Here is a 27,810-nt window from a genome sequence, read left to right on the forward strand (position 1 = left end):
CGGGCCTAAGGCTCTAGGATTCGGTTATTTATTCATTTTATTTTAAATAGTCCTCCCCTACCAAAGCAAAATAAGTGCCTGATGGCACTGGAGGCAAATTCTAAGGGCTTTATAAAAATTTAATACTGTAATTGATTCTTATTTATAGCTTTTAAGATTAATATTTCCTTTTATCCAGACAGTCGGTTTTTAGTAGCTAAATGAATATTAATTGTTGTTGGAATAATGTGTCTTTTGTAATACTTGATTGTTTGCCTTTTATGGCTTTCAGCCGAACATAGGCATGTATGGGAAAAATAAATCATTGGGCATTAGGGATTCTCACTCAGCTCTTAAAAACTAGCAAAACAAGACCACATGTGATGGTGGTAGGCACATTGCCAAGATTCTTAGAGGCTCCTTGGTATGCTAGGGACAAATGTCTTACAAAAGAAGCACGAAATTCTATTTTTACAATGGTCATTATTTGTGCTTACTTATAGTTCTAGAGACCAAGTGAACTTTCTTGCCAGTACACAGCCACTGCTATTAACAGTCAGATATCAATCCCATTTGCTATGTGCACACAGATTGTATTCATGATTATTCTATAATATTCTTGGTGATTTGTAAAGTGATGTGTACTGTGTATTTTTATAGTGTTTTAATCGATCAATTACTTATTCTTTTTCTTTTATCTAACTGTACTGTATGGCCTTGGGGGAGTCCTGGATTTTATTTTTTTTAATCTTATGATGGGTCTGGTTTTACTGTTTTTACCAAATTGCTTTTGTTTTCTTTTAGAAATGTATGAATTGTGTCGGCATGCTTTTATGGTATTGTTTTACCGAAATAAAGCTGAAATTGAAATATGTCCTGACAGTGAAATACTGCTAAATTCGTTTTTCACTGTTGCAAGGCCTGCCCCTCTCATACGTTAACATGGGGACTACCTTTAAAATTTATTAAAGTGTAGATTCCCTTTGGAAGCAGATAGACATGCGGAGTTTGGGGTATCTGAGCTCCCAATTTAAAAATACATCTTTTACTAAAGTTGATTTTAAGATTGTGTGTTTGAAAATGCCACTTTTAGAAAGTGAGCATTTTCTTGCTTAAACCATTCTGTGACTCTGCCTGTTTGTGGATTCAATGTCTGGGTCAGTTTGACAGTTGGGCTGATTGCACCTCTCTGTAGACAGTGACACAAAGGGAGCTGGGGTGTAGCCTGCAAATCCTGATGAGCCATCTGTGCTAGGAGGGAGAGGAGGAGTGGTCACTTACATCTGAAAGGGCTGTGTCTGCCTTCCACAATGCAGTCTCCGACCCCCTGGTGTGTGTTTGGGACCTGGCCTTGGCAAGGCAGGATTTCACAAACAAGAGAGACTTTTCTTTGAAGCAAGCCTACTTCAAAGGGCAAAATGGGTATAAGAAGGGCCCCCAAAACCACAGACTTTAGAACACTTCTGGAAACCAAGAGGAACCTCTGCCTGGAGAAGAGCTGAAGTGCTGAGGAGGAGTGCTTCCCTGCCTGTGACTGTGCTTTGTGGAGCTATACTGCAGTTGCTGCTTCTACCTGTGCAAGAGGACAAAGACTGGACTTTGTGTTGCCTTCCTTCTCGTGAAGAACTCTCCAAGGGCTTGAATTAGAGCTTGCCTCCTGTTGTTTGAAGTCTAAGGGAGAGCAAAGACTTTTGTCTGCCAGCACCTGGAGCCTCTGCTGAAACTCCTACTCTGCCAAGTGCTGCCCATCCAGTTTCTGGGACCCTGAAAGGAGAAGCTGGCAGACAAGAGTGAGAAATCGACACGCTGCCGGCGTCACAGCTGAAAATCGACACTCGCCTGCAGCGCGACTGAAAGATCTACGCACGCTCCTGGAGCATTGCTGATGGAGGCTGGTGAGATCGCAACCCGCGCTGTGTGGTTTTCAGATCATCGTACGTCAGGATTTCAAACGCAAACATCGCTGGGCGTGTAAAAACGATGCAAGGCCTGCCTGGACCAGAGAGTGCGGTTTGAATTGACGCATTGCTCTCCTGCGGAGAGAAGAAACGACACAAGCCGACTCGACTGAAGGAGAAACGACGCATGGTCTCGCTCGTGAGTAATATCTACGCATCGCAAGCCCTTTTTGATGCACATTCACCTGTCCGGTGTTATTTTTGACGCACCCAGGTACATTTCCATGATAACAGCGTTAGCATTGTGTTTAAAATTACATTAAGACTCTTTTTGGTTTTTAATTGATAGCTTGACTTGTGTATTGTGGATTTTTGTCGTTTTGGTCTTGTTTTGTTTAGATAAATCTTCCCTATTTGTCTAAACCTGTGTTGTGTCATTTTGTAGTGTTTTCATTAAGTTATTGTGTGTGTTGGTACAAATACTTTTCTCTTACCCTGACTAGAGTGAGGGACCTTGCTTGTACAGGGGGTAACCTGACTGCCAACCAAAGACCCCATTTCTAACACCCCCCACCCCACACCTTGCCGGACTTAAAGGTATTGGCTGTGTAAGTTGTGGGGTCTCAGCATATGAGCTTGGGAGCACTGCAGTCATATACATGCCACAGTAATTTTTTGAATTACAGTGCATATGCCGGGAGCACATTTGTTTGGGACATGGATGGAGACACACTGGTACATGACACAGCATTCTGATGAGTGTTGTTGTTGTGTGGTTGCCGTTGTCATGATGTGTGTAGTTGTGTTTGTGAGTGAGTGTGTTTGAGTAGCTGAGTGTGTAGTTGTTTCAGTTGTGGTTGTGTCCTGTGTGGGTGCAGTGTCAATAAAGTGTGTGTGTTGTGTCATGGATGTATAGCAACGTATGTTTTCGGCATGTAGGTGTTGTGTGGGGCTGGAATGGCAATGGATTATACTGTGTATGTAGTGTGTTGTGTTGTGTGTTGTGCAGGGGGGACACGTGGCTACAGTACAGTGTGTGAGTGACTTACCTCTATTCCATTGCCACTGCCATTGAACGATGTCCATTGGGTTTAGCAACGGGCTCACTCCATCAGCGATCCGCCACCAGTACACCGCCTGCAGGACTCTAACATCTAAAAAGGGGTCGGCTGGAACCCGCAAGCCTGATGGCCAGGGAATGCACTCCGTTGAGGCGTTCAGCGGCACGGCTGCAATACATCTAAATACAGCTGGCGGAACACTGACGACTTGACGGTGTTTTTGAGCGAGCCGCTGCAGCAGATTAGCGGTAATACCACCAAGATCTAAATCAGGCCCTTAATCCTACTAGAGACGAGATCCCGCGTGTTAAAAAAAAAAATAAAATCTGCAGGAACCTTCTTTAAGACCACTACAACTTGGAGTGTCCAAGCCCAGCATCTTCTGTGTGAAACTCCAGAGTGAGTACAGAATCTAATATGAATCCGGAAAACCAGACTAGAAATGTAAACAGCCTTTCTTTCCAACGCTCCTCCTCCTGTCAGGCGTGATGAGACCTCTGGTCACGGTTGCCAACACCTTGGCTCAATCAGGCCTGTATTTCTTTACAGCTTCCAACGATGGCCCTGGCATTGGCTTCTTCACAACACCTGAACCTAGAAACCCCTGACATTAGCTCAAATGGAAGCAAATGAATGATTAAGAGAACTCAGTGCTTCCATGAAGTAAAGTAATCTTTTCAGCTTCATAGACAATGTTCTAGTAATGTGGATTTGGATGATAAGGGCTGATATTAAAATACCACATATGTCTAAACGCTAACTAGGCAATATCGAGGGGTCACCTGCCTTCCTAGATAGAAACCTCTTATGGTCGTTCATGTGCTCTAAACATCTGCATGCCCTTTAAGACGTTTTTTCAAAGCTGCTTATAATAGAGTTATCTGCTGCTTGTAACGTCCTGAATCATGAGCCGAAGCTTAGCAAGAAAACAGAGACAAACTGGCAGAATGAAAATGAATATCATATCTTTTAAATCAGGACATCTCCACTTCAATGCACCAAGTAGTGAGACATGTCCTTTGTCCCCCAGTTGTTCCACCCTCGGGAGGGGCTGCCACAGAAACAATGGGACTGGTCAGTGAACCATCAGAGTCCAGGCCCTTCGGCCTTACTCGCTTCTCTTGCAACTGCTGGAGATGGCTGGGCTCTCGTGTCAATGACTGATGTCCCTGGAGAAGACTGACCTAACTCCCTCTTTCAGGAGCTCCTATCACGTGTCCACATAGTTCAATCTCAAAGGTATGTATGTATTGGAAATTTGTAAAGCGCACTTATACCCAAAATTGTCAAAGCGCAAGCGGATCATATCCAGTACCAAGCGGAAACAAATGAGCACTGAAATTAAGCGCCATGTTTTCTGCTGTGTTTTGAAAACTGTAAATGAATCAATTTCTGAAATGTAGACAGGCAAAGTGTTCCAAAGCTTGGCAACAGCCACCGAGGAGGCCCTACCTCCCCATATGGCCTTGCGGAATCTGGAAACCTTCACCAGTATAAAAAGAAGGACCTCAGCAGCCTGCCCTGTGAGTACCAATGATATAAGAAATTCAGATAGTTCAAGCCTCTTTGGTGCAAGGCCAAAAAAGCAATACAGAGAGCCTTGAAAACTATACTCAGCAGTATTTAAAGAGATCTGTTTTCTTTAGTATATACATCAGTCTAGTGAGCATTGAGAGTTGCCCTCTGGGCTAGTGCCTTCCGCATGGAGTGAGAGTGTGCGCAACCCTCTTACGAGCCCTCCCTGGATCACTGGCCTTCAGGCCCTGTCTGAACACGATGAAGGATGGGCTTGCGGCTTTAAGTGTCCACTCTAGTGACAGGTGGACAACCTCTAGACAAGCTTCCACCTTGGCACGCAGCTGCGTTGATCTGCTTGGGGTCCCGATGGGTGACCAGGTACTCACAGGCGCTTGAAGGCAACGTCCACATGATTAACAACATGGTACCTGCTTCAGGTGTCACCTGTGAAACACCAGAGACAAAACCCCTCATCCACCCACGGAGATCAAACAAGCCCAAAACCACAAGAGCCCGCGTGATTTGGGAGAAAGTCAAAAGTAATTCTCGTACTGGGACTCTGGGGGAGAAAAAGGGGCATAGAAAGAACTTGAGCCCCATAACTGTAAACACACAGGCGTATGGACGACATGGTGGAATTGCATCAAACGTAGCGAGAATCAACGACTGAGGGACAACTGGAGTCACCGGCACTCTACTGGACAATGCACTGCAGCACTGCCTTTTCAAAGGATCTGCACTGGATATATCAAGTAACCACAGCGCCAAAAGGCTCCTCACAAAGATTGGTAGAAATCCTGCCATATGAATATTCAATACACAAGGTTCTCCTGCAGCTCCTTTTTATCAGCTGTGAACGTACAACCGGAGACCTGCAAGGCATGGAGGTTCTCCACCTCTCCTTTCACAGAGTACTTGCATCCCAACACCTGCTCCTTAACGAGACACAGGTTATTAGATCGGTCCTCACTGCTTTTGTAAAACTTTATGGTTGGATGATCTGCTGAGCCCTTTCCAATATTTAAAAAAATGCCTAAAAGCAACATTTTTTTTATATATTAAAATGCACAAATTTCGATTTTGCCTACAACAAAGGAAACTACTTTGTGTGCAGATGGGCTTCTTGTGAAAAAGCACAGGGCCGCTACTAATAGTGAAATTAGATAACAGCTGATGTGGGCTGACCCACTGTCCCATGGTGTATGCTGTGGCGGATGAAAGAAAAATGTGAATGGCCAATGAATGAAAAGTATTGGCTGAAAGTCCCTATAAGTATACTTTATATATATTTTTTGTAAAATCAAAATGTCTTGGGTAACACCAGATATAAAAAGTGGCACACTGTAAAAGACACATCACGTGGAGCATGCACAGCCTATGGTACCGCTGTCTGTTCCTCCGATGCCAGTAATGGTCACTGACAGAGAGGAAGCTGTTCTTTCTTACCAGCAGAAAGGAAGCTGTTCCTCGCCGGCAGAGAGGAAGCTGCTCCTCAGCGGCAGAGAGGAAGCTGTTCCTCTTTACCGGTAGAGAGGAAGCTGTTCCTCTTTACCGGTAGAGAGGAAGCTGTTCCTCTTTACCGGTAGAGAGGAAGCTGTTCCTCCTTACCGGCAGAGAGGAAGCTGTTCCTCCTTACCGGCAGAGAGGAAGCTGTTCCTCCTTACCGGCAGAGAGGAAGCTGTTCCTCCTTACCGGCAGAGAGGAAGCTGTTCCTCCTTACCGGCAGAGAGGAAGCTGTTCCTCACCGGCAGAGAGGAAGCTGCTCCTCACCGGCAGAGAGGAAGCTGCTCCTCACCGGCAGAGAGGAAGCTGCTCCTCACCGGCAGAGAGGAAGCTGTTCCTCACCGGCAGAGAGGAAGCTGTTCCTGACCGGCAGAGAGGAAGCTGTTCCTGACCGGCAGAGAGGAAGCTGTTCCTGACCGGCAGAGAGGAAGCTGTTCCTGACCGGCAGAGAGGAAGCTGTTCCTGACCAGTAGAGAGGAAGCTGTTCCTCACAGGCAGAGAGGAAGCTGTTCCTCACAGGCAGAGAGGAAGTTATTCTTCACAGGCAGAGAGGAAGTTATTCTTCACAGGCAGAGAGGAAGTTGTTCCTCACCGGCAGAGAGGATGCTGTTCCTCACCGGCAGAGAGGATGCTGTTCCTCACCAGCAGAGAGAATGCTGTTCCTCACCGGCAGAGAGGATGCTGTTCCTCACCGGCTGGCAGAAAGGAAGCTGTCCCTGACCGGCAGAAAGGAAGCTGTCCCTGACCGGCAGAAAGGAAGCTGTTCCTCACCGGCAGAGAGGAAGCTGTTCCTCACCGGCAGAGAGGAAGCTGTTCCTCAACGGCAGAGAGGAAGCTGCTCCAGGAAGCTGTTCCTTACCGGCAGAGAGGAAGCTGTTCCTCACCGGCAGAGAGGAAGTTATTCTTCACAGGCAGAGAGGAAGTTGTTCCTCACCGGCAGAGAGGATGCTGTTCCTCACCGGCAGAGAGGATGCTGTTCCTCACCGGCAGAGAGGATGCTGTTCCTCACCGGCAGAGAGGATGCTGTTCCTCACCGGCAGAGAGGATGCTGTTCCTCACCGGCTGGCAGAGAGGAAGCTGTCCCTGACCGGCAGAAAGGAAGCTGTCCCTGACCGGCAGAAAGGAAGCTGTCCCTGACCGGCAGAAAGGAAGCTGTCCCTGACCGGCAGAGAGGAAGCTGTTCCTCACCGGCAGAGAGGAAGCTGTTCCTCACCGGCAGAGTGGAAGCTGTTCCTCGCCAAGCTGTTCCTCACCAAGCTGTTCCTCGCCGGCAGAGAGGAAGCTGTTCCTCACCAAGCTGTTCCTCAGCGGCAGAGAGGAAGCCGTTTCTCACCAGTAGAGAGGAAGCTGTTCCTCACCGGCAGAAAGGGAGCTGCTCCTCACGACAGATTCCACGTTGTGAATGGTCAATGAATGATATGGGCAGTCAGAACCTTTCAACACTTGGCGACTGCCAAAGAGGCTGCAAATGTCTGACACAGCTGCTTTGAATTTGCAAGTAATGCAATAACAAAAAGACATGCGTAACTTGCAAATGTAATTTTGATGCCTCATGTTCTGGTTACAACCATAAAAATTCTGCCACTTTGTGCAGCATAAGTTTTGCAAAGGGTGGACTGTTGCTGCTTCATGTCTCTGGGAGCGGGAGGAAATACAAACAAATAAGAAAGGAATGAAATCTAAAGAAATAATGCTAAAACACGGGTGTGTGGAAAAACTGTGTATTCACATTGATGGTGTCAATTAGAACTGTCCCTCATCCCTTTAGTGCTTTATCAGATGTGATGGGCAGTTTATTCACACGACTCAGGGTCTTCTTATGACCTATGTTAGGATTCAGCCCTTCCAGCTTGGTTTTTAAAAGCATCTCTAGCCATTGTTCTCCTATAAACATAAGTATAGCATGTTTCTGCTTATGGGGGTGTTACCCAGTCCTAAGTAAATTAAATGTACCAGGACGAAAGTAGGTCTTTAATTGATGGATGGAGTTTCAATTCGTGATAGTTGTGTTTGTGTACAACGCACTGCTCGTAAAGTCGCCTGGCACAGGTCTTTGCCAGTTGCCTGTCATGGACAAGGTTAGTTCTGGACTGTAGGAACCAGTTATATCCTGTCACTGGTGTTTGGCTATATGTCTCTGAAGACCTGATGTACTTCAGTTTGAGCCAATGTATCTAGAAATAAGAGGTAAGTGTTGAGGATACACATGAGGCCCAAAGATCAGTATATTTGGCTCACTTTTGCTAGGTTTCCCTCAGCGGGTTCACCGACACCAAGATCAGCAGATTTAGCTCACTTCTGCTTGACACCAAGATCAACACATTTAGCTCACTTCTGCTGGGTTTGCCTCGTTGACACCAAGATCAGCAGATTTAGCTCACTTCTGCTGGGTTTGCCTCATTGACACCTAGATCGGCAGATTTAGCTCACTTCTGCAGGGTCTGCCTCATTGACACCAAGATCGGCAGATTAAGCTCACTTCTGCTGGGTTTGCCTCGTTGACACCAAGATCGGCAGATTGAGCTCACTTCTGCTGGGTTTGCCTCGTCGACACCTAGATCGGCAGATTTAGCTCACTTCTGATGGGTTTCCCTCATTGACACCTAGATCGGCAGATTTAGCTCACTTCTGCTGGGTCTGCCTCATTGACACCAAGATCGGCAGATTTAGCTAACTTCTGCTTTGTCTGCCTCATTGACACCAAGATCGGCAGATTTAGCTAACTTCTGCTGGGGTTGCGTCGTTGACACCAAGATCGGCAGATTTAGCTCACTTATGCAGGGTCTGCCTCATTGACACCAAGATCAGCAGATTTAGCTCACTTCTGCTGGGTTCGCCTCATTGACACCAAGATCAGCAGATTTAGCTAACTTCTGCTGGGGTTGCGTCGTTGACACCAAGATCGGCAGATTTAGCTCACTTCTGCAGGGTCTGCCTCATTGACACCAAGATCGGCAGATTTAGCTCACTTCTGCTGGGTTCGCCTCATTGACACCAAGATCAGCAGATTTAGCTAACTTCTGCTGGGTTTGTCTCGTTGACACCAAGATCGGCAGCTTTAGCTAACTTCTGCTGGGTTTGCCTCGTCGACACCTAGATCGGCAGATTTAGCTCACTTCTGCTGGGTTTGCCTCAATGACACCTAGATTTGCAGATTTAGCTAACTTCTGCTGGGTTTGCTTCGTTGACACCAAGATCTGCAGATTTAGCTCGCTTCTGGGTTTGCCTCATTGACACCAAAATCAGCAGATTTATCTAACTTCTGCTGGGTTTGCGTCGCTGACACCAAGATCAGCAGATTTAGCTAACTTCTGCTGGGTTTGCATCGTTGACAGCAAGATCGGCAGATTTAGCTCACTTCCGCTGGGTTTGCATCATTGACACCAAGATCTGCAGATTTAGCTCACTTCTGCTGGGTTTGCGTTCGCTCACACCAAGATCAGCAGATTTAGCTCACTTCTGCTGGGTCTGCCTCATTGACACCAAGATCAGCAGATTTAGCTCACTTCTGCAGGGTCTGCCTCATTGACACCAAGATCGGCAGATTTAGCTCACTTCTGCTGGGTTCGCCTCATTGACACCAAGATCAGCAGATTTAGCTAACTTCTGCTGGGTTTGTCTCGTTGACACCAAGATCGGCAGCTTTAGCTAACTTCTGCTGGGTTTGTCTCGTCGACACCTAGATCGGCAGATTTAGCTCACTTCTGCTGGGTTTGCCTCAATGACACCTAGATTTGCAGATTTAGCTAACTTCTGCTGGGTTTGCTTCGTTGACACCAAGATCTTCAGATTTAGCTCGCTTCTGGGTTTGCCTCATTGACACCAAAATCGGCAGATTTAGCCAACTTCTGCTGGGTTTGCGTCACTGACACCAAGATCGGCAGATTTAGCTAACTTCTGCTGGGTTTGCATCGTTGACAGCAAGATCGGCAGATTTAGCTCACTTCCGCTGGGTTTGCATCCTTGACACCAAGATCTGCAGATTTAGCTCACTTCTGCTGGGTTTGCGTTCGCTCACACCAAGATCAGCAGATTTAGCTCACTTCTGCTGGGTCTGCCTCATTGAAACCAAGATCGGCAAATTTGGCTCACTTCTGCTTAGTTTGCCTCGTTGACACGAAGATCGGCAGATTTAGCTAACTTCTGCAGGGTTTGCGTTGTTGACACCTAGATCGGCAGATTTAGCTCACTTCTGCAGGGTCTGCCTCATTGACATTAAGATCGGCAGATTTAGGTCACTTCTGCTGGGTTTGCCTCATTGACACGAAGATCGGCAGATTTAGCTCCTTTCTGCTGGGTTTGCCTCATTGACACCAAGATTGGCAGATTTAGCTAACTTCTGCTGGGTTTGCCTCGTTGACACCAAGATCGGCAGATTTAGCTAACTTCTGCTGGGTTTGCCTCGTCGACACCTAGATCGGCAGATTTAGCTCACTTCTGCTGGGTTTGCCTCGTTGACACCAAGATCTGCAGATTTAGCTCACGTCTGGGTTTGCCTCATTGACACCAAGATCGGCAGATTTAGCTAACTTCTACTGGGTTTGCGTCGTTGACTCCAAGATTGGCAGATTTAGCTCACTTTTGCTGGGTTTGCATCGTCGATACCTAGATCGGCAGATTTAGCTAACTTCTGCTGGGTTTGCCTCGTTGACACCAAGATCTGCAGATTTAGCTAACTTCTGCTGGGTTTGCCTCGTCGACACCTGGATCGGCAGATTTAGCTCACTTCTGCAGGGTTTGCCTCGTTGACACCAAGATCTGCAGATTTAGCTCACTTCTGCTGGGTTTGCCTTGTTGATACCAAGATCGGCAGATTTAGCTCACGTCTGCTGGGTCTGCCTCATTGACACCTAGATTGGCAGATTTAGCTCACTTCTGCAGGGTTTGCCACAGTGGGTTAATTGACACCAGGATCATCACATTTAGCACCCTTGTGCTGAGTTTACCTAGGTGGATCCACAAAAACCAAATCAGCAGATTTAGTTCACTTCAGCTGCGTTTCCCTCAGTGGTGTCACTGACACCAAGGTCAGTAGATTTAGATCACTTCTGTTGGGTTTCCCGTGGTGGTGTCACGGTCACCACCACTTTTGACCTCAGACTTGGAAGTTAGCCACTTCCAAGTTACTAAACTCAATGACGGTCTCCGAAGATTGCATGCAATGCATTTTGACCACGGGTATCATTTCCTTCAATGTGGACTTGGGACACTCTATGTTGAATCCAGTAAACAGACATGGTGCTAATGATAGTAAGAAATGAGTGATATCTCAATCTTGTCTTTATCACATCATACCATTCTTTTCCTTCTGATAGAAAACTAAGCTCTGTGGCCTCGATGTGATCTTGAAGGTGGTGTCATCTGGAACATGTATGATGAACTCCAACGTGGCCTTCAACAGTGGAATAAGCCCAGCAGTTCTCATTCATGCAGATTATTGGGAACTCTCGCCAAGGTCTTTCCTATCTGCTGAGACAGACACTCTAACCTCATTGTTCAACACCATGTCTTTAAAGGTGCGTATCATAATGGTGAAATGAGGTCTTGTTCGCAGGCTCATTCCAAGTTGGAAAACACATATAGAAATACAGAAGCTGAGACCGTGCCAAATATATGAATGGAAGTCAGAACAGAAAATATTCTTTTTATGGAACTTAGAGGCTGATGCCCAGGAATGGAGGTCTCCATGGAGACCACATGATGCTGAGACTCCAAATGCAGGGCTCTCTTTACACAGTCATTCCAAGATTCTGGCAGCAGGAAAGATTCAGGGCTAGAATCCACCTGGGGCTCTGCACAGTAGGAATGATTTACACGGTGTGCTCCAGTCAGTTGACAGATTTCAAGCATGTCTGCTGAAATTTGCCAGCAGCAATCATTGGAATGAATAACTATTGTGTCCTCTGTGGACAACAGGTCTGAAATTTACAAAATACACATCCAAAATATGAAATCACACTTGGACCACAAGTAGAATCTTCCAAGGCGGTGTTCCTCCCTGGACAGTTTATCCGGATACATGTTTTCAGAGATATAGCTCTCCGTACAGAGGTAAAGATGGTTGGAAGAGCCATCTAGCGGTGTGCATCAAACGTCTTCGCTGGATCCAGTACAGGGATGTGTAGGTTACCACCACGCAGCACGCATTCCACCAGATCGAGTCTACGCTCTACGACAGCTCTGCGTACCTAGAATATTCTGTTGACGTCACTTGCGAGTGCTAACTAAGATCCCTTCGAAGTCCCAGAGAGTTAAAGGATGGTGAGAGCCATTCCAGGGTACGACGGAGCCCCGCGTGCTTCCAGGCGACCACTTCGATCGTGCACTCAAGGAACATAAAAATCCAAAAAACACTGCCATTTTAAAGAGAACAATATGCACATTTTTATTTCCAGAGCAGAACAAGCCAACATGCTCATTATTTAAAAAAAAAAAAAAACACAATTTGGAAAAGAAAGTATTTTGATTCTGTTTGGGCAGCATGGATTCCTAGTGGTGGTGGTGTAGTGCACAAACACACCAGAATCATGAACTGCGCTTGATCCCGGGTCACTAAAAGCGTTACAAGGCTGGCGGAACCAGCACAAGTGCGCTGAAAAGCCCAAAAGTGTAATTTAAACCGGGGCACAAGTGTTAACAAGCATTGACAAAGCCAAGTGGTCTCTGTATGAAACTAAATTAGGAACAGTGTTCCTGCATGGCATACCACAAGATATATATATAGATATATGTATATAGATAGATATGTATATATACATATCTATCTATATATATATATATATACATATCTATATATATACATATCTATATCTATATCTATATATATATATATATATATGTATACATATATATAGCGGAATAGTCCATCACAAACATGGCACATGTCACGTCCAACTGTGCATTTGAGTTACTAATAGTAACTGATAGTTACAGATCCAACTAGGGTAAGTAACTGAAAAGAAAAAAACTGCTGTGTCCCTTTGAAAAATGACACAGCTGTTGTTTTTTTTTGCTTATCAGTCGCTTTTTTTTGTTGTTGTTGTAATTCATTAGCTATGCTGCATAGCATCGGGGATGATATTCAGCAAGGCTAAAAACCATTGACAAAGCCAATAGGTCCAACAGGCAGGAGCTATTGGCTTAGCTAATGCTTGTTGTTCTCCCCCTTGACTTTGCACTGTTGTACTGCCACTCCTTCAAAACACTTTATTGTCCTAGCGGTTTTATGGTCTTTAATTTGCACTGTGTGTCGCCTGTGGAAAGTCCCTGTGTAGAGAGTGAGCGCCCCTGCGCGCAGGGGCTAGGGCAAGCTTTGGGCCAGGCAGCCTGGCCCTCGCATCACCGACCGGCATAGACCTCTCCCAGGAGTGCACCCGGGTAGAGACAACGACACAGCGGCAACGGCCTGTGAAAACTGAGGGTACCCTTCAAACGGGCATTGTCGCATATTATGGGCGTTAACATCCCGTTATTTAAGAGCCAAGTGATGGAAACAGCCCAGCACCGGAGGTCTAAGTGTGCAGCGAGCCTGAGCACGGCTCTGGCACTGTAACCTTCCGCAGGGGTAGTGGGCAACGATAAATACTTGTGGGCCCCTAATAAAAAGTTTCACCAGAGCCTATGTTCTGGTCCGGAGGCGGTGAACACCGTGTGGGTGTGTCTTGCACACTTATCACCACTGCGATAAGTAGTGAACTGTCCCAAGTTCGACAAAACCCAGGCACGTGGTGGACCCCATCGGGCCTGTCTGCACCCGGCTGAGCGCAGGATCCCACCGTGTAGGGAGAGCGGACGGGACCCCGCTGAGTGCAGTTCAAACACGACACACACGTGTCCATCATCCATCAAATCACAGGCATGCAAAGACACAGGAAAACATGCAAATACCACTACAGGCCGTAAATACCACACGTGCGCGCGCACACACACGTGTATGGTTATAGATACAAAAAATCTGAGCCATCCCAGCGAAAATAATTGTGGTCCAACAGAGCATGTTCCTTGCAGCACGTGTTATAATACATGTGAGTTCAGCCATTGATCACCCCAGTGCAGGGGTCAGACCCCATGCCTTGGCCACATCTTGTCGGTTTCCACCCCCTCGCTCATCCGGGTCATGTCAGCTTCACACCTTGGGCCCAGCCAATGAGAGCGTGCCCGAGTCTGTGAAGTAATGAACATGAAAGAAGGACACGCCCTGTACCATGCATGCAGAGGTGCAGAGAGGTATGTGCTGGAGAGTGGGTGGGGAGCAAGGACCACTTCAGGCTCCCCTCTTCCGTATCATGGCTCCTTCTCCCCAGTGGGAATAGCATATTACACTCTGCACACATACCTACACACGTGCACAGTGACTCTGACATGTAATTATCAGAGGTGCAAGCAGGTTTGGTGTATGTCCCTGCTGATTCACATTCCTGGACAGGCATCCCACCGTACGACTGACCAGCTACAGGACACCTGATTCAACAAGCCCTTCATGAAGGTCCAATCACCTAAGTGGAGCAGTCACCACAAGCCCATGTCTTCTTCACAGAGGGCAGCTGCCAAGGCGATGGGCACAAGTTGTAACACCAGAGCTGGACAAAGACAAGAATCATGCAAAGACGGTTTTCTTGCCTGCTTTTTGAGGGTGGAAGCCTGGCGTTTGCTCGGAGCTGGTGTTCATCTCGTGTCCTCTGCCGGGGGTTGGTGACCGAAGCCCACCTTCATGCGCTGTGAGGCCAAACGAGCCAGATGCCTTCTGCTGGCCAAGGGCATCCTGAGCCCTCCTCTTCTCCTTCTTCAGCATGTTCACCAGGATATCTAGAGGCGCCGTTAAGGAAGACACTACGCCTGTACCTTCTGTTTATTCCCATCACACACGCAAGGACATCTACACCATGGCGTATGTACCACTGAACCTACATCATCTGCTTAACTCTACAGCACCCAGCCGGGGATAGATGAAATACTGGTGCATGTACCACTGAACCTGCATCACCTGGGATAGATGAAATAGTGCTGCATGTACCACTGTACCTGCATCATCTGCTTACACCAATCAATCACTAGGGAACTCTACACCATCCAGCTATGGATAGATGAAATAGTGTTGCATGTACCACTGAACCTGCATCATCGGCTTACACCAACCAATCACTGGGGAACTCTACACCATCCAACCAGGGATAGATGAAATACTGGTGCATGTACCACTGTACCTGCATCATCTGCTTACACCAATCAATCACTGGGGAACTGTACACCATACAGCCAGGGATAGATGCAATACTGGTACATGTACCACTGTACCTGCATCATCTGCTTAACTCTACACCACCCAGCCGGGGATAGATGAAATACTGGTGCATGTACCACTGTACCTGCATCATCGGCTTACACCAATCAATCACTAGGGAACTCTACACCATCCAGCTATGGATAGATGAAATACTGGTGCATCTACCACTGAACCTGCAAAACCTGGGATAGATGAAATAGTGTTGCATGTACCACTGAACCTGCATCATCGGCTTACACCAATCAATCACTAGGGAACTCTACACCATCCAGCTATGGATAGATGAAATACTGGTGCATGTACCACTGAACCTGCATCACCTGGGATAGATGAAATAGTGCTGCATGTACCACTGTACCTGCATCATCTGCTTACACCAATCAATCACTAGGGAACTCTACACCATCCAACCAGGGATAGATGAAATACTGGTGCATGTACCACTGAACCTGCATCACCTGGGATAGATGAAATAGTGCTGCATGTACCACTGAACCTGCATCATCGGCTTACACCAACCAATCACTGGGGAACTCTACACCATCCAGCTATGGATAGATGAAATAATGGTGCATGTACCACTGAACCTGCATCACCTGGGATAGATTAAATACTGGTGCATGTACCACTGTACCTGCATCACCTGCTTACACCAACCAATCACTGGGGAACTCTACACCATCCAACCAGGGATAGATGAAATACTGGTGCATGTACCACTGAACCTGCATCACCTGGGATAGATGAAATAGTGCTGCATGTACCACTGTACCTGCATCATCGGCTTACACCAACCAATCACTGGGGAACTCTACACCATCCAGCTATGGATAGATGAAATACTGGTGCATGTACCACTGAACCTGCATCACCTGGGATAGATGAAACAGTGTTGCATGTACCACTGAACCTGCATCATCGGCTTACACCAACCAATCACTGGGGAACTCTACACCATCCAACCAGGGATAGATTAAATACTGATGCATGGACCACTGCACCTGCATCATCTGCTTACACCAATCAATCACTGGGGAACTGTACACCATACAGCCAGGGATAGATGAAATACTGGTGCATCTACCACTGAACCTGCATCACCTGGGATAGATGAAATAGTGTTGCATGTACCACTGAACCTGCATCATCGGCTTACACCAACCAATCACTGGGGAACTCTACACCATCCAACCAGGGATAGATGAAATACTGGTACATGTACCACTGTACCTGCATCATCTGCTTACACCAATCAATCACTGGGGAACTGTACACCATACAGCCAGGGATAGATGAAATACTGGTACATGTACCACTGAACCTGCATCATCTGCTTACACCAATCAATCACTGGGGAACTGTACACCATACAGCCAGGGATAGATGCAATACTGGTACATGTACCACTGTACCTGCATCATCTGCTTACACCAATCAATCACTAGGGAACTCTACACCATCCAACCAGGGATAGATTAAATACTGGTGCATGTACCACTGTACCTGCATCATCTGCTTACACCAACCAATCACTGGGAAACTCTACACCATACAACCAGGGATAGATGAAATACTGCTGCATGTACCACTGTACCTGCATCATCTGCTTACACCAATCAATCACTGGGGAACTCTACACCATCCAACCAGGGATAGATGCAATACTGGTACATGTACCACTGTACCTGCATCATCTGCTTACACCAATCAATCACTAGGGAACTCTACACCATCCAGCTATGGATAGATGAAATAATGGTGCATGTACCACTGAACCTGCATCACCTGGGATAGATGAAATAGTGTTGCATGTACCACTGAACCTGCATCATCGGCTTACACCAACCAATCACTGGGGAACTCTACACCATCCAACCAGGGATAGATGAAATACTGGTGCATGTACCACTGAACCTGCATCATCTGCTTACACCAATCAATCACTGGGGAACTCTACACCATCCAACCAGGGATAGATGCAATACTGGTACATGTACCACTGTACCTGCATCATCTGCTTACACCAACCAATCACTGGGGAACTCTACACCATCCAACCAGGGATAGATGAAATACTGGTGCATGTACCACTGAACCTGCATCATCTGCTTACACCAATCAATCACTGGGGAACTGTACACCATACAGCCAGGGATAGATGCAATACTGGTACATGTACCACTGTACCTGCATCATCTGCTTACACCAATCAATCACTGGGGAACTCTACACCATCCAACCAGGGATAGATGCAATACTGGTACATGTACCACTGTACCTGCATCATCTGCTTACACCAATCAATCACTGGGGAACTGTACACCATACAACCAGGGATAGATGAAATACTGCTGCATGTACCACTGTACCTGCATCATCTGCTTACACCAATCAATCACTGGGGAACTCTACACCATCCAACCAGGGATAGATGCAATACTGGTACATGTACCACTGTACCTGCATCATCTGCTTACACCAATCAATCACTGGGGAACTCTACACCATCCAACCAGGGATAGATGCAATACTGGTACATGTACCACTGTACCTGCATCATCTGCTTACACCAATCAATCACTGGGGAACTCTACACCATCCAACCAGGGATAGATGCAATACTGGTACATGTACCACTGTACCTGCATCACCTGGGATAGATGAAATAGTGTTGCATGTACCACTGAACCTGCATCATCTGCTTACACCAACCAATCACTGGGGAACTCTACACCATCCAACCAGGGATAGATGCAATACTGGTACATGTACCACTGTACCTGCATCATCTGCTTACACCAATCAATCACTGGGGAACTCTACACCATACAGCCAGGGATAGATTAAATACTGGTACATGTACCACTGTACCTGCATCACCTGCTTACACCAACCAATCACTGGGGAACTCTACACCATACAACCAGGGATAGATGAAATACTGATGCATGGACCACTGTACCTGCATCATCTGCTTACACCAATCAATCACTGGGGAACTGTACACCATACAGCCTGGGATAGATGCAATACTGGTACATGTACCACTGTACCTGCATCACCTGCTTACACCAATCAATCACTAGGGAACTCTACACCATACAGCCAGGGATAGATTAAATACTGGTACATGTACCACTGTACCTGCATCACCTGCTTACACCAACCAATCACTGGGGAACTCTACACCATACAACCAGGGATAGATGAAATACTGATGCATGGACCACTGTACCTGCATCATCTGCTTACACCAATCAATCACTGGGGAACTGTACACCATACAGCCTGGGATAGATGCAATACTGGTACATGTACCACTGTACCTGCATCACCTGCTTACACCAATCAATCACTAGGGAACTCTACACCATACAGCCAGGGATAGATTAAATACTGGTACATGTACCACTGTACCTGCATCACCTGCTTACACCAACCAATCACTGGGGAACTCTACACCATACAACCAGGGATAGATGAAATACTGCTGCATGGACCACTGCATCTGCATCATCTGCTTACACCAATCAATCACTAGGGAACTCTACACCATCCAACCATAGACAGGTGAAATACTGATGCATGGACCACTGTACCTGCATCATCTGCTTACACCAATCCATCATTGGGGAACTCTACACCATCCAGCCAGGGATTTCTGAAATACTGGAGCATGTACCACTGTACCTGCATCATTTGATTACACCAATCAATCACTAGGGAACTCTACAACATCCACACACACAGTACATTGTTGTTGATGGAAGTAAACTTGTACATGTATCTAGTAAATATTCTTATCAATCACACAAAGAGCTCTACAACATCCACTAATACACATCAATGTTGGTACAAATACACTTTTACAGGTATCTTGTGACTATCACAATCAATCACTCAGAGAACACTACAACATCCATTAATATGTTGGTACAAGTACATCCATACAGGTATCTTGTGATTATACCCATCAGTCACCCGGGGAACTAAACACCATCTATTAATACATCAATGTTGATACACATACACCTGTCCATGTATCTTGTGAATATACTCACCAACCATCAAAAAACTCTTCAACATCTATTAAGACATCAATGTTGGTACAAGCACAACCATGCAGGTATCTTACGATTATAATCATCAAATGAACTCTACAACATCTATTAATATATCAATGTTGGCACAAGTAGACCTGTACCAGTATCTTACGATTATACTCATCAATCACCAAACAAACTCTATAACATCCATTAATAAACATCAGTGTTGGTAGAAGTTCATCCATACAGGTATGTTGTAATTATACTCATCAGTCACCCAGGGAACTAAACAACATCTATTAATATGTCAATGTTGGTACACGTAAACCTGTCCATGTGTCTTGTGAATATACTCACCAACCATCAAAAACAGTACAACATCTATTAATACGTCAATGTTGGTACACGTACACCTGTCCATGTATCTTGTGAATATACTCACCAACCATCAAAAAACTCTACAACATCTATTAATACGTCAATATTGGTACACGTACGCCAGTTCATAGATCCTGTCATTATACCATGCACGTATCTTACAATAATAATCATCAAATGTACTCTACAACATCTATTAATACATCGATGTTGGTACCCGTACACCTGTCCATGTATCTTGTGAATATACTCACCAACCATCAAAAACACTACAACATCGATTAAAACGTCAATGTTGGTGCAAGCACCACCATGCAGGTATCTTACGATTATAATCACCAAATGTATTCTACAACGTCTATTAATGTATCAATGTTGGTACAAGTACACCTGTACCAGTATCTTAAGATTATACTCATCAAACACCAAACAAACTCTACAACATCCATTAATATATCAATGTTGGTACACGTACACCTGTCCATGTATCTATTGAATATACTCACCAACCATCAAAAACACTACAGCATCTATTAATACGTCAATATTGGTACACGTACGCCAGTTCATAGATCCTGTCATTATACCATGCACGTATCTTACAATAATAATCATCAAATGTACTCTACAACATCTATTAATACATCGATGTTGGTACCCGTACACCTGTCCATGTATCTTGTGAATATACTCACCAACCATCAAAAACACTACAACATCGATTAAAACGTCAATGTTGGTGCAAGCACCACCATGCAGGTATCTTACGATTATAATCACCAAATGTATTCTACAACGTCTATTAATGTATCAATGTTGGTACAAGTACACCTGTACCAGTATCTTAAGATTATACTCATCAAACACCAAACAAACTCTACAACATCCATTAATATATCAATGTTGGTACACGTACACCTGTCCATGTATCTATTGAATATACTCACCAACCATCAAAAACACTACAACATCTATTAATACGTCAATATTGGTACACGTACGCCAGTTCATAGATCCTGTCATTATACCATGCACGTATCTTACAATAATAATCATCAAATGTACTCTACAACATCTATTAATACATCGATGTTGGTACCCGTACACCTGTCCATGTATCTTGTGAATATACTCACCAACCATCAAAAACACTACAACATCGATTAAAACGTCAATGTTGGTGCAAGCACCACCATGCAGGTATCTTACGATTATAATCACCAAATGTATTCTACAACGTCTATTAATGTATCAATGTTGGTACAAGTTCACCTGTGCCGATATCTGAAGATTATATTCATCAATCGCCAAACAAACTCTTCAACATCCATTAATACATCAATGTTGGTACAAGTACACCTGTACTGGTATCTTCTAACTATACTCATCGATCACCCACGGAAATATACAACACTCATCAACAAATCAGTGTTGGTACACATACTTGTGTACAGGTATCCTACGATTAAACTCATAGCTCACCCTGAAAACTCTACAATATTTATTAACAGATCAATGTTAGTACAAGTGCACAGTATCTTGGGACTATACTCATCCGTCACCCAGGGAACTACACAACGTTCATCAATACATCGATGCTGGTACAAGTGGAGATGTACCTGTATCTTGTGATTATGAGCATCAGCCATCCATGGAACTATACAACACTCATCAATACATCGATGCTGGTACAAGTGGAGCTGTACCTGTATCTTGTGATTATGAGCATCAGCCATCCATGGAACTACACAACACTCATCAATACATCGATGCTGGTACAAGTGGAGCTGTACCTGTATCTTGTGATTATGAGCATCAGCCATCCATGGAACTACACAACACTCATCAATACATCGATGCTGGTACAAGTGGAGCTGTACCTGTATCTTGTGATTATGAGCATCAGCCATCCACGGAACTATACAACACATCAATACATCGATGCTGGTACAAGTGGAGCTGTACCTGTATCTTGTGATTATGAGCATCAGCCATCCACGGAACTATACAACACTCATCAATACATTGATGCTGGTACAAGTGGAGCTGTACCTGTATCTTGTGATTATGAGCATCAGCCATCCACGGAACTATACAACACTCATCAATACATCGACGCTGGTACAAGTGGAGCTGTACCTGTATCTTGTGATTATGAGCATCAGCCATCCACGGAACTATACAACACTCATCAATACATTGATGCTGGTACAAGTGGAGCTGTACCTGTATCTTGTGATTATGAGCATCAGCCATCCACGGAACTATACAACACTCATCAATACATCGATGCTGGTACAACACTCATCAATACATCGATGCTGGTACAAGTGGAGCTGTACCTGTATCTTGTGATTATGAGCATCAGCCATCCACGGAACTATACAACACATCAATACATCGATGTTGGTACAAGTGAAGCTGTACCTGTATCTTGTGATTATAAGCATCAGCCATCCATGGAACTATACAACACTCATCAATACATCGATGCTGGTACAAGTGGAGCTGTACCTGTATCTTGTGATTGTAAGCATCAACCATCCACGGAACTATACAACACATCAATACATCGATGCTGGTACAAGTGGAGCTGTACCTGTATCTTGTGATTATGAGCATCAGCCATCCACGGAACTATACAACACTCATCAATACATCGATGCTGGTACAAGTGGAGCTGTACCTGTATCTTGTGATTATGAGCATCAGCCAACCACGGAACTATACAACACTCATCAATACATCGATGCTGGTACAAGTGGAGCTGTACCTGTATCTTGTGATTATGAGCATCAGCCATCCACGGAACTACACAACGTTCATCAATACATTGACGCTGGTACAAGTGCAGCTGTACCTGTGTCTTCAACTGGGTTATTGGTTGTGCAGGATGTGAGACCTTGTCAAGTAGCAGGTCCACCATTTTTCCTTACTGGGAGCCAAAGGGCCCACATAGTGCTCGACTCTCTCAGGGTAGCGGAACAGAGCAGTAAGGCCTACTTAAGGGAGGTGGTGTGGGCTAGTAATCACTGTTCCCTAGCATGCAAAAATAACACTCCACAGATGATTGTCCTGTCAATGCTTCTTCTTTAGAAAAGGAAATGTGTATTAATTACACAAACACCACTAAATAGTATGCAAAAATTTATAAATGTATACATAAAGGAGATAGAAATACCTTAGTGTCACTCTGAAATCACATTTGACCCCTGAAGGGTCATGACTCACACGATCACAGTACCCATGCACGTACCATTAATAAATAGATCACGAGAAGGAAGGGTTATCACTTAGAATAAAACAGGCCTTTTGGGTTTGCAAATAGGCATCACAACTACATCCAAGGCAAACCTATTTGCTTTGTCAAGGATTCAGCACATTAAAGACACATAAGCCACATATTAAAACCACCATCATTTCACTGTAATCAGTAACTGTGTAAATGCACTCATTCATACCAACAAAGAATCACACGTCTGTGACTTTTTTATACACTTTCACACCACATAACCAACCTCTAGAGAGCGCTGCATCCCCTTGGGATTGTTTTGAAATAATGGCAAAAACCCTGGGAGGGTCATCATTTCTTTGACCCCATAAAACATGGGGTCAGTTTTTAAAAGATAAGGAAAAGGGAGCTGCTGTGCTCCTGCAGCCCCAAGCACATTTATGATACCACTGGTGTACCCCTGTCCTTCTGAGGCCACCACAAGAAGTTGATATTTTATGCAAATGAAGCCCTGTAGGAAATTACGGGGTGCTCCTTCTGCAGAAGCAGTGACTATTTGATAAATCCCCGAACAGCAGAAAAGCAGTTTTCCTCCCTGGCATGCAGCCTTGTGATATGCAGCTCTTTCTTTTCTTTTGTTTCTATCCATCCTGGGGTTCCCGGGACACCCCCAAGATAAGTGGTGCAGTGAGAGCTGTGGGGGAGTGAAGAGGGAGCTCGAAGGCCCCTGCAGCTCCAGCAGGCTCCCCCGTGCTCGGTCTTCTCCTTCGGCAGGTGCGGGAGATAGTCCGTGCTCCATGCGGGAAGGATGCAGTCTGTCGGGTGCCCGCCACCCTTCAACAGACGGGCACTGCCCTCTCCTGTGCTCAGGTTCACAGGCATCACAGGGCCACCTATTGGCTGCGTTGGCCCCTGGGGACACGGGGGCCTCTCTGGGCATTTGAAGAAGCAGGGAGGGGGGCCAACGCCTGCCCCCTCCAAGACCCCAATAAATAGATTAATCTTGCAGTGACCCCCAGGCACTCTCCCACCCAGAGGGTAATTTTAGGAGACTCCAGTGGAGCCCCAGCACTCCGTCACTCTGGGGTTCAAACTGCCGGCAAGCTCTAGCCACGAGGAGTAGTTTCAGCAGACCTCCCACCTCCAAGGCAGTGCCCTCTGCAGGGACCTTGTTGTACTGGCTGCATGCACCACTTCTCCTCCTTTCCTTTGTGCTTGGTGCTCCTCTCCTCCTGCTGTGGCACAGACATATAGATCTGCCCCCAACTGGTCCTGGGATTAGCTGTAGGCAGAGTCCTTAGTCCAGCACAGCACCAGGGGACTTGTGTCCTTCCAGTCATCCATGATGTTGCCGCTCTTGTGGTCCAGGTCCACAGTTCAAAAGCAACAGCTCTCCCTTGTGCAAGAGGGCTTGGAACGTTTTAGAAGCCTTACACGTGCAGCCGCACATATGTGCCCACTGTAGTGGCTTCATCTTAAATGGCAGACACTGGTGGCAAACACATGCAGTTCATTTACCTGTGATGTCAGTGGGTGAGATACCAGTAGTGAGACTCACGCACAGTAAAAGTCCAAAACTGGGTGATCAAAAAAGCAAACAATCCGGGCATACTAAATGGGCAGAACCTAATTGGAACAGCATGGGCCACCCATTTCAGCCAGTAATATCACTTTTGCTGCTCACATCTGCACAACAACCTTCTAAGAATTTCCATTCTGTGCCACGGCTAGTGGGCGAATGCTTTACTTTGCTAATGCAGTTTTCAATTTCTTTCCATTCTTTATAAAACAAAATTGTAATTCTTCTTGTGTGCTTAAACTGTGTGTCTTCAGGTTACAGTATTCCAAAGCCAATAATAAATTTTCTTTCCACTAATAAGAACCGTACTTTAATGTGCATTCAAACAAAAAGGGTTACTATACCTGTTTTAATTACACCTTCCACATTTAGGCCACATATTGTTTTCCTTTTATGTTGTGCCATATGCATGTAAAATATATATATATATATATATATATATATATATATATATATATATATATATATATATATATATATTTGTTTTTTTTAGGGTGACTATCACAACATCACTTACCAAATGCAGACCTGGTGACATTTGCAGTGCCTGTTCTTGCATTGCAATGAATTTACAATACTCGGGTGAAATAAAAGCTCACAGGGGGGGCATTTTCAGTGATAATATGCAGATAGTCCATGACTTTCCTCCCCCGCTGCAAGGACAAAGGACTCCCACTTCTCTTAAAATTGCCTCAATTTGAAAGAAATATTGCAGGACAACCGCCAACCCCACTTAACAGGATTCTCCCTTCCAACAAGCTGTCACTAGATACTTAACTCATAAAAGATGGTCATTTATTTTTGAAGTCCGTACACAAAGAAATAATCTAAACTTGGGGATGTGCCCATTTAATATTGCAAATGGCTGAAGGCACATCTTTCATTCCAATATTATGTTTAAGAAAGCACTTTCTCACTAACATGAGAAATTCAAATCTTCTAGGAATATCATGGGGTTTCCTATTTGAGTTTATTCTTTACAATAGATCCTCCAGTGCCAGATTGGCCAGGCTTTGTAAATTCAGGAAGTCTAGCTGGGGAGGCGGAAGATTCATGTTACTGTCACCCCAACTGCGGAACAGCCTGCCATGGAACTGAGAGGCCAAGCACATCTCATGGGTTTTAGAAAGATGCTTAAAACCTGGATTTTTTCCAGCTCAAAGAGCGTTAGGACCTGGACGGGGCTGGTTATGCTCCTTCGGCTTTTCGGATCGGTGGTAGTGCTCTGTTTTAGCGCCAAGATGCCTTGAGGCATTCGTTTGCTCAACAAATAACTATCAATATAGTAAAGTTGATGATACAGCTTCATAAACTGTTAGGGAGACACTTACCTCATTGCATAGTTTTTACTGACATTTCTAATTCTCCGCATATTTTCCTGATTATGTATTTGGTTATATTTTAAAGGCTCATCTCTCACAGAATTTATGCTGAACTAACTAAGCTAAATTCTTCAAAATGTTCACTAGGCTTCCTGTTAGTCTCACGTTTTCATTTGACTTTGAAGATGGCAGTTCTTGGAGCCTTGCTTGGTTTCTACTTCCTTTGCTGTTTGTTGGCATGTTTAAGTGCTGATGTCCATGTATTCAATCTTATGAGACAAGTAATATCAGTGTTCCCCTGGAATGAGACTGAGGTGGATCCCGTAACGAGACTATACAAAAATCTGCCAATATTACCTTTGCTAAAATAAATACTTTATCGATTGTTAGTTCAATACATATTACTCCCAGTATAAAAACAATGAACATAACGCAGGGCAATGCCTAAAAGGTTCTAAATATGTTCAAATGTGAAGAATAACTTAAAATGAAGGGAAAAATGAATGAGTTACAAAAATGTCAATATAAGAAATAATGATTATGGTAAAGTGATGAAACATTAATATTCTAGTTCAGATGCCCATGGTATAACGCCCAAAGATGCACGATCAGGTAAACGATGGCCTTCATTGATATCTCTCCATTAATAAACACTGTACCGGGAGTAAATATATTGAAGAGATTACAAGATTTGCCCTCCTGAGATCCTAAAGGCAGACCTTTTGGCCCTCATCCCATCCTTAGGGTAGCACTTTCACTACCGTCGACTGAAGCATCCAGGTTCATCCAGAGCTTCGCGTTGGCGGTCCCCGCGAGCGGTCGATGCAGCAGTGGGACGACACACGCTGGCGGTGGCTCGCGCTGCTTTAAGTGCGAGCACCACAGCCGCTTGTGTAAACCACAGAGGTTTGTGCCTGGACAAAGTGATTGTGCAAGAAGCCTAACTCACACCTGCTGGAGAGGAGAGGAACACAATTTAGAAGTCTAATTCAAAATATTCCAATTGATGGCGGATGTACTTGTGAAATGGGGATGTTCAGTTGCTGGAAGCTACATCAAATGGACGGTGTTGTAGGGAACGGGCTGGAAGCGTTACTGGTCTCTGTCCCACAAGAGGAGCCTCAGTGCCTAAAAACACTGCCAAGAAATGTTCAGTTGCAGCCACAACATCCAGCGCCCCATTAATCGCTCACCTCCTCGACGGTGTTATTTCACACCGCTGGAGAGCACCACGCAACACATTAGTCAGCTGGTTCTCAACCCTGACATCACGCACATGCTTCTTGGACTGATGTTTACTCAAAATAAACACCCTTTGCACAAGCTCGACTTGCAAACTGTCTCTAAAGCACACCTCTGTTTAATACTCCATCATACCGTTGCAAAGTGTTTTGCGTGAAAGCTGAAAATAGTTTTTTGGGATGGATGCTGACTCGTGCTGTGTTAAAGGTGTTTTGCTTCTGCAAGAACATTTCCTTACGCGTGTTATGTTTTGAACTTGCTTTCACAAAGACGGCGGCCGCTGCTGGTTAAGTGCCCTTGTCAAGATATGTTTCTGGTCTGAGCATTGTGACTTCCTTAAAGGCCCACTGCCGGGCATGTGATTGGCTGCTATGCCATGTTACAATGTTGGAGCTGTTTTTCCCGCTTTCCTCAGGACATCCTGTGGTTAAGGGATTCTGAGTAAAATGGCCTCTCCATGGAAAGGCTCGCTTGTTAGGGTCTGGAAGAGCCGCTGGTAGGACCACCTACCCTGCATATGGCAAGAAACACTCGCGCAGCAGGAATGTAAAAGACCCGCCTGGTTCAAAGTCTTCAACAATCAACGATCGTCTGGCCACCACCCCCAGAAAGACTCGGGTAATGCATTACCCCGAAGCAAGAAACAAAGTTGTTAGACCTCTATACAGACTTCCAGTTCCTCTTTCGCTCTTGGTTGGGCATTTATCTAGTGACCTGTAACCAGTCACGACCTGCGCTGCTCCAGTGTTCCCCTTCCAAAGACACAAAA

At 45.2% G+C, this 27,810-nt stretch overlaps 1 protein-coding gene across 2 annotated transcripts in view; it reads right to left on the reverse strand.

Moving 5' to 3' along the window:
• The window catches only part of KIF6 (kinesin family member 6), a 1,127,187-nt gene that overhangs the window by 581,236 nt on the left and 518,141 nt on the right, over window positions 1–27,810 (reverse strand). For both annotated transcript variants that reach the window (XM_069236333.1, XM_069236332.1), the window contains exon 13: window positions 14,579–14,764. In XM_069236333.1, the coding sequence (XP_069092434.1) occupies window positions 14,579–14,764 (186 nt within the window). The remainder of the gene's footprint in view (window positions 1–14,578; window positions 14,765–27,810) is intronic.

This window comes from Pleurodeles waltl, chromosome 5 (assembly GCF_031143425.1).
Source record: "Pleurodeles waltl isolate 20211129_DDA chromosome 5, aPleWal1.hap1.20221129, whole genome shotgun sequence".
Taxonomy (NCBI): domain Eukaryota; kingdom Metazoa; phylum Chordata; class Amphibia; order Caudata; family Salamandridae; genus Pleurodeles; species Pleurodeles waltl.